Source organism: Eublepharis macularius, chromosome 1, assembly GCF_028583425.1.
Source record: "Eublepharis macularius isolate TG4126 chromosome 1, MPM_Emac_v1.0, whole genome shotgun sequence".
Lineage (NCBI taxonomy): Eukaryota > Metazoa > Chordata > Lepidosauria > Squamata > Eublepharidae > Eublepharis > Eublepharis macularius.
Window position 1 is genome coordinate 201,893,435 of NC_072790.1, and position 12,404 is coordinate 201,905,838.

At 41.6% G+C, this 12,404-nt stretch overlaps 1 protein-coding gene across 1 annotated transcript in view; it reads left to right on the plus strand.

The window, feature by feature from the left end:
• TTC7A (tetratricopeptide repeat domain 7A) overlaps positions 1-12,404 on the plus strand; it is a 243,016-nt gene that overhangs the window by 41,251 nt on the left and 189,361 nt on the right. The window contains exons 7-8 of the mRNA XM_054984113.1: positions 5,551-5,711; positions 6,642-6,705. Of these exons, the coding sequence (XP_054840088.1) occupies positions 5,551-5,711; positions 6,642-6,705 (225 nt within the window). The remainder of the gene's footprint in view (positions 1-5,550; positions 5,712-6,641; positions 6,706-12,404) is intronic.

Genomic DNA, 12,404 nt, shown 5'->3' on the forward strand with positions numbered 1-12,404 from the left:
TTATCTTCCAGATGAGAGCAGTTTTCATACTGAGGGATGAAATGTATTTATTACTGGCTCCTCTCAGCCTCATATAAACTAGATTTCTTTGGGTTTGGGACTGACTCACTGTGATAGATATATAGATCTATGTGTAGGTTGTGGTTCTGTAGAGCCGCAGAATATTAAATGATAATAAATGTAGAGATGAGGTTGAATCTGAAAGGAGGAGGAGGTTCAAGAGTGCTGCTTCCTCCTCCTGGATCCATTTTGTATCAGACCCCAACCTCATCTGAAGTTTGATTTGGAATGGATCCATTTTGGCTTAGAGGTTCTAAACCCCGCTTCCCCTCATTTTCCTAAACTCTCCATAGTAAAGCTTATATAACCAAAACAAATGGTGCAAAATAAATTATGAAAAGTAAAAATAACTCCACATTTGTTTGAGTTGCATAAGCTATACAACTTGAAGAATTCATAATTTCTTGACGAAGAATTTTGCACAGAATAAGGAGCCCCCAGTTCAGTTACTAGTACCTCCAGCCAGCAGCAAGTGCTGGGGAAGACCTTTATCATGCCTGAAGAAGGGAGCTCTTATTCCCAAAAGCTTACACTGAAAATCTTGTTGGTCTCTAAGGTACCACTGGACTCAAATCCTGCTGTTCTGCTGCAGACCAACACAGCTATCCACCTAAACTTTTCTGCCAGTGGCCCATGATGCCAGTCAGATAGGCAATACTGAGCCAGATGGGCCAGAGTCTGTTGATCTATCTGCTTTCATCTGTTCCCAGCTTCAGTAAGGAAAGTGGGGGGATAGAGAAAAAGGGGTGGAATAGCAGACTTGAGGAGAGATAAAATGCAGGAGAGGGAAAGGTTCAGCACATCTGTGCTGCACACTTCTTTTAATGAGAAAAGAAGCCCCTTTCTGCCTGCTTTATATGTGAATGAGATAGATACATGAAAAGGCTTATGTGTTTGCCATTGTCATATCTAGTTGGGCCCTGAGCTAAAATGAAAAAAAAACAAACCCGCTATCTCTGAAAAAAGTGTTACTGTTTCTTCTGGGGAGGGGCCATGTCTCCGTGGCAGAGCATCTGCTTTGCATAAAAAGGTCCTGGGTTCAATCTTTGGCATCTCTAACTAAAAGGATCAGGTTATGGTTGATGTGAAAGATCTTTACTGAATACCACAGAAAGCTGCTGCCAGTCAAGGGAAACAATACACACGAACCCTTAGTGTGTTAACTGAATACTGGTCCCACTATCTCCAGCTTGTGAGCATAGAGTGTATGTGCAGAGGATGTGTTTGAATGTGTACTCCTTTCCTTTGATTGGGAACACTGCTTTCCAAATGTTGCCAACCACATGGACCTTCCTTTGGGCATAGGCGCTGTGCCCATGAGCCAGCAAGCATGTGGAGGTGAGATTGGAGACCAGCAGGCTCTTGCCTGCGCTCCCTCTTTGTGCGTTCATTCAGTGAGCAGAGGGGTCAGGTGTACAGCGCTAGTACTAACTGTTGTAAACTAATAGTCTGACTTAGTAGCTCTGTTCACATGTTACAGTGAACACATACATTTTGCATGTATCTGTGTACGTATGTGTGAGAAAGAGCCAACATGCATTCATTTTACAAATGAAACTGGGGACGAGTACCTGCATAAATGTGGGGTTTAAATCACATGTTTGGTTGCACTTGTATTGAACATAGCATAAGAATTACTCAGCACATGCATAATTAAAAATTACAGACATCTACGCATAGTCTTGTTTCAGGGAGGCAATCTGTGTTTCTTCTTCTCGCTCTTATTCAAAAACAGAGACAAATTATATCAAAGTAAAGCCTGTCTTCATTATGTATGTGGCTGCTTCACAATGAATATTCCTTGTTTTCTCCTTGACTGTGTTTATATTTTGTTTCCTCTTTGGTTTCAGTATTATATTATTTGAAGCAAGGAAAACAAGTACTTAAAAAATTGTGGGCATGCCTTGCTAATCCAGTAGTCTGTAAAAATTCTTATCCTATTTTGAACAAGTAGTCATTGTCATTTTTTATTGCCTGAGCTGTAACAAATGATACATGATAAAACTGTAGCTAGTACACAATAAAACACACTTCATAGCTTAAATGTTTAATAACATTAAAATGATGCCAGATCCATTCTTTGTTATAAATCTGCTGTCCCACAGACAACATTGGCTTGAGCAAAATTGTCTTGAGTCTTAACATGTGTCCAAGAAAGGAGCTGTGACACCTTAAAGTCTAACAGATTTATTGTGGCTTCATTCTTTGTGGATTGCAGCCCACTTTATAATATGCATGAAGTGCATCCTCATTTGACTAATATATCTGGGGAGGGGGAGGGGGAGGTGGTCAGAAGGTAATGAAAAGCAGAAGATAGAGTCTGCGCACTGATATTTCTGTGCAAATATAAATCCAAATTCAGCAAGTTCATGCTGGAATCTCCTTTTAAAGTTCTTTGACTTTCAGCTCAGCTGCTGAGATTCTTGGGAAATTATTATGCCTCGTGTGCAATTATTCTGAAGCAGTCTCTAAATCAAAGGGAAATAAAAATCTCCTTGACTCTCCTCAATGGAGAACAAAGGCAAATCAAGGAGAAATAATGCAGTGATTCTAACACCCATTTCAGAAATAGGAATGGGCAGATGAAGAGGGTGAAGGGAAGAAGCCAGATGCTTGGGAATTACAAAATCCTCTCTCCCAAAGAATCCATGTGGTTTTTTCAAGTTCCAGCAATGCAGCATGTGCTGGTGTTTTTCTTTGATTCTGTTGAGTTCCTGGGAAACGGCATTTCTCCCTTCCAATCAGATCCTCACAAAGTAAAGCTCCTAGCCAGTCATCTTTCCAATAAAGAGCTGCTGACTACTTTGCTCCCTTTGAGAGCCTGTTGGCCCCTTGTTCAGGGGCCTGTAGAATTGGAACCCTTGGTCCAATTCACTCAAAACTTGGGGATTGATTCTAGACAGGCAGCCCTCAGTCCTCTGCAATTTTGATGACATTTAGTTGGAAAACAACTGCTCCAGGACCCTCCCCATGAAAGTTTGATGGGATTAATGGAAGTACAATTATGATGGCTGGGGATAACTTGTTCAGGGCCCTGTAAAACTGGAACTAGGGGTGTGCATAATGAAAAAAGAGCCAAAAATACATACAGAAATCGCTGGCTTTGCTCGTTAAAGCAACTTGTGGAATGGCAGAACAAATTTGGGGAATGAGGCTGTAACAACTCCCCCCCCCACCCAAAAGTTTGTGTGTTTTGTTTTGGTTCTTGCCAAGTAGAGAGGCCTTACAAGCAGGCCAGGCAATAGAGGGGGAGTCGTTACAGCCTCGTTTTGTTTTCTTTAATGGCAAGTCTGTCTGTACTCATCAATATGCAACCAATTGGATCCAAAGGGGAGAGACTGAACCCTTAATGTTAACTCTGTTGGTGGGAAGGGGATAAGTGCAGTACTCATGAATGCATTTTTTCTTCATGCTTCCTGGGCATTGGCATTGGCATTGAGCGGCTCATAGGGATAAGATTACAAAAGGTTTGCTTTGCTCTGGGGAGGGGAGCAGCAGATGGCACAGTGCCTTCATCACCATTTCTTTCTGTGCATTTTTACGCATGATACAAGGAAAGGCCGGCAACATCCATGTGGGCAAGCACACGTGGGTTTGAGGAGGGAGGGGCCTCCTTCAGCCTTTGAGTTTCCAACTGCCACAAAGGCTCATGTTATGCACATTAGGGTTAAAAATTTGAAAGAAGAAACGATTATTAAAGGAGAGCAGCTCTGAGAAGGTCCCAGGCATGTGGAGCTGGTTCATGCCCATTCAGTGGCCTTCTGCTGCTGCTGTCCTTCATTTCGGTGCCATGGTGCCAGCAAGGCCACACACTGTGAATAAAGAAGTCCTCCAAAGACAGCAGGTTGAGGAATTTCATCTTGCTCCGAAAGCCTTCTAGCTTTTGGGGCTTTTCTGATTAAAATGACGGGGAGGTAGCAGTGTTCATTGCATACTCACACATGCATACACACCAAGTCTTTCCAGATCAGTATTCCTCATGGAAGAACTGATCTGGTCAGATTTTTTTATTTGCAGGAACATGAACAGGACTCCGTAGTTCAGCTCTGCCCACCATTGTTTCGTCTTCATTTTCATTCAACTCTGGGTTAATGTTTTTAGTAGGAAAGGGAGGCTGGCAGCCAGCAACCTGTCCAGTCTCCCAATTTTATTAGTAAAAAATAGGGGAAAACCAGGACCATCCTCTCTCTACTTACCTTCCTGTGAAGGAAAAACCAAACAACATCTAGCCCTCCCTTTCTGTGTGCTTTCACACACAGTGCAAGGACAGGCTGGTGGCCAGCAGGTTTAATCAGGGAGTCCCAGGACAATTAGGGTGAAGAAGATTTGCCTCTCATCATGGAAACAAAACTACAAGACACAGGGAAACATGGCATAACAACAGGGCTCAAAGAGGATTTATTGGCATTGTTGCTATCATAAAGAAGCAATTTTTAAAATTTTTGCTGTACTATGCAATGCTGGCACTGCTTTGCCAGTAAGTTTCTCGCCATTGTGTGCACCCACCAACACTCGCCTTCCTTGAGGTTCATTACTGTGTGAGTTTCCATGTACTTGAGGAGAAACTCATTGGATCAATGGGTTTTGGGGCAATGTGGTTTTTGATTAAGCATGAATAGAGCTTTGTTTCCCCAACTTCCTCCCTTGAAAAGAACAGTGTTCTTATAATAATAATTGCGTGTACTCACTGCACAGCTGCCCAACACTCAGCTTGACATGTGCCTTCCCCAAGCATCCCCCGAGGTCCATAAACACAGATCCCCACTGTTGTGTGCTCTCCAACTTGGTGGGTTGATGGTTTAGGGGAAGGACTGTGTTCTGTGAGATTTTGATGTTGTTGAGTGCAAAAACAGCTGCCCCCAGAGCCTTGTTTCCCCATCTACCTCAAAAAGAACAGCATGCATCAGCACATGTGTGGCCAACACACACACAATGGGCTGAAACTCATGAAAATGAAAACGCCAAATGTATCAGTTCCGATCTGGCACCAGCCCACCTGGAACAAACAGTAAGGGAAAGTGATTATTCCGGAACCCCCCAAAACCAAAACTGAAAGTGAAAATTTCTCAGTGCACACTCCTAATTGGAACCCTTGGTCCAATTTACTTGAAACTTGGAGGTTTTTTACTAAACAGGCAGACCTAACTCCACTGCAGTTTTGGTGTCATTTGGCTGGAAAACAACCACTCCAGCCCCAGCCCTGAAAAAAGTCGCCGAGTACTCCTTGTGTAACTGGCTGTGTTTGGGATGCTTAAATAAGAACCACAGCCAGAGAGAAGCCTCAACATACTTCTGTGACAATGGTTAAAGAAGACACACATGCAAACCCTGACCAAATTAAGAAAGTAACTTGATGCATCCTTGGTGTATCATGTACTGTGGTATCTCATGGCGTCAAGTGGACTTCTTAATAATGAAGGTAAAAGTGTCTTTCTGGGTTTTGTAAATGTGTTGTTCCTTCTCTACATCCTGTCCCCTGTTCTTTTCCAGGCAGCTGCCAAACAACTGGCAGAACTTCTTCTCCACTCATTGAGTGAAGATTGTTACTGGAGCCCCTTATCTGATCCTCTCCCTGAGTTGATGAACAAAGAAGATAACACTTACATTTGCACTACTTTGCGCAGAAGACTGCAGCTACACACTGGAGATAAGTGCGTATAGTTCCTTTTTTAACTATTACATCCAGAGCCAAAACAATCTAGTTAAGGTACCAATTTATACACTTGCTAACATCAACCAATTGCATTAGTCACTAGCAAGTCTTTCCACTTCAATCTTTGATCGAACTGCTAAGATGTCATGTAATGTTCAGAATATTTATTTATTTGATACATGTCTATTCCACCTTTCTATTGGTGTATCCAAGGTGATTTAAAATTCAAAACAACCAAGAGACCGTCTAGTCCTGCATGCACCCCGTGCTTGAGATCGGTAAGTAAGGCCCTGCTTCAGGTCCCATCACGCAGAGACAATTAATGAATCAATAAAACTCATTACTGAAGGGCAATACTCCCTCACAAATTCTTGACATCCTAATGTAGCTATTAGGCAAGTTTGGCCAAGGAGGAAAGCCCTCATAGTGGAAAGGAAAGGCTTCATGTTATTGGTAGGGTTTGAGAGTTGAGGGAGGAGTGTTAAAGTATAAGGGAGCTGGTGGTGAGTCAAGTAACTGAATGGAGGCTGGATTTTAGATACTGTGTCAAAATAATATTTGGATTTTTGTTGCTCTACATAATTTGCTTTTTATTTTTGCTTTGAGAATAAAAAATAACTCCACCTGTGAAAGTTTTTCATGTCATTTTTCCAAGTTGAGAGATGGGTCAGATACTGAAGCCCTCGCCTGCCATACTTGTCAGAGCCCCATTCCCTCACAAGATACACTCCACAGCTATTAATCATCCAGGTCTGAAAAAAAGCTATTATATAACAAATGAATCATGCATGAGGTGTTTCAAGTTACTAGTCCTGTGACGGTGTTAACAAGAGTACACCATGAGCTAATTCCTCATCTTGCTTATTCCTTTATTTAGTTTCTGTTTTTGGGGTGAAAAAACAACCACTTCCCTGTGTTTGTCTTTCAGCCTCTACAGCCCAAAAGACAACGTAGAAGAGGCCCTCCTCCTGCTCCTGATCAGTGAATCCATGGTAAGCCAAACAACAGTTGTTTTAAAGAATGATAATAATTAAAACAATTAATTGCAGCAATCAAGATTATATCAAACATGAGCATGACAAGACTTCTTTGTTTTTTTATGAGTTGAAAATGGGCTTTCAGCTTACAAAAGCTCGCCTGTACAGCTGGAAGTAAAGTGGTTATTTTTTTAATGCATAGAAAACTGTTACTTTTCTGAGCCACCCCTATCTGATTATCAATTAAGCAAACATTGTTGAACAGTCTGAGGAATTTAATGTAAGACTGAATCACCTTTAAGATGGTTCACTGTGTCTGGGCAAAAAAAATCATTAACTCATCAATGGATTTCCCAGGGTGTTCATTTTACAGTGCCATCATAAGCAAAGTTACACCTTTCTACAGCCGTTGAAGTAAATGTTCTTAGAAGGATACAACTCTGCTTAGGATAGCATTGCAAATCACTAAGAAGCACGTATCAGCACAGTGGAGGGGCAGAGAATAAATTATTTAGAGCTGTTTGGTATCATTCTTAATTGGCAGGTTGATGTTCAGGTGATTTTTAGTTATTCAGTCAATACAATAGGTGGCCTTTACCACAGAAAACTTATTTGCCACTCTCTAATAATTCTAAGCAGACTCCTTTCCAGAGGGGAAAAATCAATATGATCTTTAAAAAGAATAACTTTTATCGTAAGGATAAAATGTTTACAAATGATATATTCAGGATTATGAACACATGAATTTAGTTAGTTTACTAAAACTCAGGGCTTTTTTTCAGCCGGAACGCAGTGGAACGGAGTTCCGGAACCTCTTGAAAATGGTCACATGGCCGGTGGCCCCGCCCCCTGATCTCCAGACGAGGGGAGTTTAGATTGCCCTCCGTGCCGCTGGAGCAATCTAAACTCCCCTCTGTCTGGAGATCAGGGGGCGGGGCCACCAGCCATGTGATCATTTTCACCAAGGGCAACCCACTGAGTTCCACCATCTCTTTTCCCAGAAAAAAAACCCTACTAAAACTTATTGTACACTTTCCACTAACTTTTAAAATAGCACCAGGGATAAAGCAAATAGCAATAACAGAGCAATATTGAAAATGTCATGACAGCAACGGTTATAGAAGGAGTAATCCTTAAAAACTTTCAGTTAAAAGGTCATCCTTTTTTTCAAAATAGTTGGAGGGAGGAGCTAGGCAAATCTCCTAGGGAAAGGCATTCCATAACTCTGAAGCTACCACCAAAGAGGCCTTCCTGCATATAGAAATCAAGCTAGAAGCAAGACCTTGCTTACTGATCCCAAAGCACAGCAGGGTTAATACGGGAAGAAAATCTCTCTCAGATATAGGACATTCTTCCTTGAAAAGTTCAAAAGATTAAAGCTCCCAGTGGTCACGCATCCAGGTACCAAATAGCATGGAATGCTCCCAGACCATGGATGTCATAATCCCTTTTTAATACATGAAATTAATCAGGTTGTATTTTTATTAAATGGAATAACTGCAGATGCAACAAGGGCACACAAGAATTCTGCTGCAAAACAGTACATTCTTATACTTATTGAAATGATTAAGGGAAGAGTTTGGCAAAATAGGGACAAGGAGGAAGGTGGACTTCCTTGCAAATACTTTCACAGAGGAATTCAGCCCTCTAGGGACCAGAAACCAAGGACTATATACTTTGGGCACTGCCAAAACACTCCGAGGAACAGATTCTGACTCACAGTCAGCCCCTGTTCCTGGTGGGAGGGAAACTGGCATTGTTGTTAGGGCTTTTCCAGGAACAGATGGGTTCTCGAGCCAGTTACCAAGGGCTACATGAGAAAGTTCATTGGCACACCCCAAACCAGCCATATATTTTCAGCAACCCCAAGAGAAAAAATTAAGAGGAATCTTATTATAAACAATGCAATTAGCCATCATTTAGTGTAGGGCCATAGAGAAAATTCCAGAAGGCCTTAACTGAATGGGCATGTTGGGGGTGGGGGGTTGGTCCAAAAGAAAGATGAAGGTGCAAGGCTCATCCTTGATCTGAATAGTCTTAAGAGATTTGTGACTTTTCCACATAGAAACCATCTCTTCAACTGTAGCAGAGTTGTCTTAGTCTTGAAGGGTCCATGTGTTTATTATGCTCATATGACAGTAACATCAAAGGTATCTCAAATTTTGCTTCTAATGGGCAATGTTATTAACTTTTGCTTTAGCTTCTCTTTTTCTCTTAGAACATTCACAAATCTTTTTCTCCCAGAACATTCACAAATCTCCGAGAACTTTAGTGATGTTGGTAGCCTTTCTCAGAGAGTAAGGCAGGGCTTTTTTTCAGGGGGAACACGGGGGAACGGAGTTCCGGCACCTCTTGAAAATGGTCACATGGACGGTGGCCCCGCCCCCTGATCTCCAAGCAGTGCGGAGGGCAATCTAAATTCCCCTCTGTCTGGAGATCAGGGGGTGGGGCCACCGGCCATGTGACCATTTTCTCCTAGGGCAACCCACTGAGTTCCACCACCTCTTTTCCCAGAAAAAAAGCCCTGGAGTAAGGTATTCACATATTCTCATATCCAGATGATCTGGTCATCCAAGCACTTTTATCAAAACTTATTGAAATCCTAACTCTTTGCAGTATTCTGATTAGTTACACACATGTGTGCGTGCATGTGTGTGGGCGTGCACGCACACACTCATTTAGAAAAAACAAGTGAAAGACTTTCATCATCTAGGTATTACCATGGATATGAATTTCACAGGGTATTTCTGTCTCCAACAATGATCTGTTTCAAATTCACTGACTCAGGGGATAGCTACAATGGAAATACAACTACTGGTCCAGTATTTAGGGGTCAATAGTATCCCACCTTGGCATCATTCCATAAACTTGGTTCTATTTGAAGTTCTTACAGCGACCTTTTGCACCATTTCAAAACAAATAACATCAAGCTACAATAATATGAGTCAAATTTTGGCCCAGGTGGTGGGAGAACCAATGTTAGGTTCCCAGTGATAGAGTCCATCAGATGGATTCTTGTATTAGATGTAAACCTTCAGAACTGAGATGCTGTCCAAGGCATTCAGGGTGTATGGTCTCCTTATCTATCCCCTAGAGCTACACACCGTCTATTTGGCACAAACCTCTTTTTGCTAACAGTGTCTGAGGTGGTCATACTCCTGCAGATTGGCAATGTGATAGTGGTTGCATAAATCAACAGGCAAGGGGATTCAGCTCACACAGACTACAGAGGGAAGTCCAGACAAGCAATGCACCTTGGCAAGCAGAGCATCTGTAGTCCATATCTGGACTCCATGGCAAGGGAACAACAGCCAGAAGGCTCAAGCAGCAGGCAATAAATACAAACAAATGGCCCTTCAATCTCAAGTTTAAACCTCATTATTTTAGGAATTTGGAAATTAACATTTTCATCTCTGGACACTATGTAAGGAGGATGCAGACAGAAGAATCCCATGGTGTAGTCAGCGGATGCTCTGTCTCAGAAAAGGTCATGAGTTTGTATACCTTTTCCCCATTTCCCTTGCTAAAGAGGCTGTTGCACAAGATTTTGATGGGGGTGATGCTCCATAATGGCCATGCAGGCTTTGATAGTCCAGAGTTCTGGAAATAAGAATGGGTGCCTCCCCTCACAATAGTACCATTTTCACTTCTACTGCATCACAGGTCTGGCATGACACAGAGGAATCTGTGTCTTACAAGCAGGAAAAAGATAGTTTTGGAAAGTACTGTGCTGCACTGGGCATGATTTTGGTGCTGGAGAAACGTTAAACTATGTGCAACTATATTGCTCCCTCCCCTTTTCACTGCCTCCCTTCCCTCTGTTGTTTTTACCCACAGTTTATTTTAGATTGCAAACTCCTTGGAGGATAGGAACCTATCTGTTTTTCTCCTGTGTAGCTTATGAACACTGATGGTATTGAATCAAAGGCACACAATATTAATAATACTAAAAATCCATTTAACAATTGATCGCTGCTAGACTTCAGTGCTCATTACAGATGCAAACAAGCACTAAGTGTGGACAGAACAGGAGGTGTCCTTCTTTAGGTCTGTTTGAATAACCTTTCCCTTCTTTATTTTGCAGTTGCCCTTAATTTTTCTAAGAGAGCTTTCCCAGACCTAGGAATGGAACATTTCCCCCCGTGTTTATTTTGATATGCTCTTATTTACATTTAGGAAATCTATTCCCCTCTTAGTTTTGGAAGCTTAAAGTACATTGCATATGCCTGTAAATCAAGCCCTATTCACTATCTGCCTTTTAAAAACAATAGTAAGAGAACAACATCTTGTTGGCATGTTGTGAATCAACATAACATACCACAAGTGGTTCAGGATAATCTGTCTGGGTTTGGCTCCCTTTTCTCTTTCCTGCTGTACTGGAAATTAGGGTGCCTGTAGCCAAGATTAATAAACATTGTGCCCAGTACAACAGAGCTTAGAAATAATTTATTGAGTCAAGTGGCCAGATGGGATCTGACCTTCAGAAGTCTGAGAAAAAAGGAGAAAGGAGATGCTGTGATTGGAACTGGGAGCATCTTTTCTTGCGTTTACTTCAGTGTGCAGTTTCTTTGGCTTCTGTAGTTCAGTGAATCTGGGTTCTTGTGGGTAATTTGTTCAATCACAAGAGAACGCGTGGTGGTTTCTATTTATTGCATTTATGAGTTGCTTTTCCATGTGAAAGGAAATAACAGCAAAGCTTCAAACAGCATAAATCAGTTAAGTAAGACAATAAAAACAAGTTACTGCAAAAGTAATTAATTAGCAGTGCTATCCTAAGCAGAGTTAAACCCTTCTAGTCCATTGAAGTCAACTCTGCTTAGGATAGTACTGTAAGAAAAGCTCTACTAGATTAGACCAAAGGTCCCCCCAATTCAGTATTATCATAAGAAGGCAGGAGGATATAAAACCATTTATAATGAGTTTCTAACCAATTAAAATCCAGGAGAAATGTAGTAATTTATTTGAAATGTTTATCTACCCACCTTTTCCCTGACCACCTCAGGCCCCAAGATGAGCAACAAGAATATTAAACAATGGGATAAAAGAATAATAATTTAAAACACAAATATAAAATACATTAAAACTTTAAGAGGATATTCCAAGATAATTCCCCCTTTGCACACACTTAGGCTGTCCCTGGAGTTCTCGGAAAAAACTGTCTAGCAGTCTCCCCCGAAAGGCAGAAGTTCCTCAGACCTCATCTGGGAGGCTATTCCACAGGTATTGGACAATCACTGAGAAAGCCTAAACTAGACCATAGCAGAATGTGCCTTAGACAAGGTAGATAGACAGTAGACCTTTCTGGGAACAGTGAAGGGGCCACATAGGAACATGCAAAAAGAGTCAGTTCTTCATGTATGTGGGCCCCACATCATGAAGGTGGGCATCAACATCTTGAATTGGACCCAGAAACTAATTGGCAGCCAGTGAAGAGACCCCAGAACAAGATTAACATGTTACCACCACCAGCTAGCCTCCAGTAACAAATAGGCTGCCACATTTTTCACTAGCTGCTGTTTCTGAATTGTTTTCAAGGGCAGCTCCATGTATAATGTGTTACAGTAATCTAGTCTCAAGGTTACCAAAGCAGCGATCCTTATGGCCAGTTCAGGCAGTCTGTAAATTAGGATACAGGTTCCTAACTAAAGGTAGCTGTGGAAAAAAGAATTTTTTTCTGTCACTAACACTTATTTCTCAAATAAGAAACCCGAGTT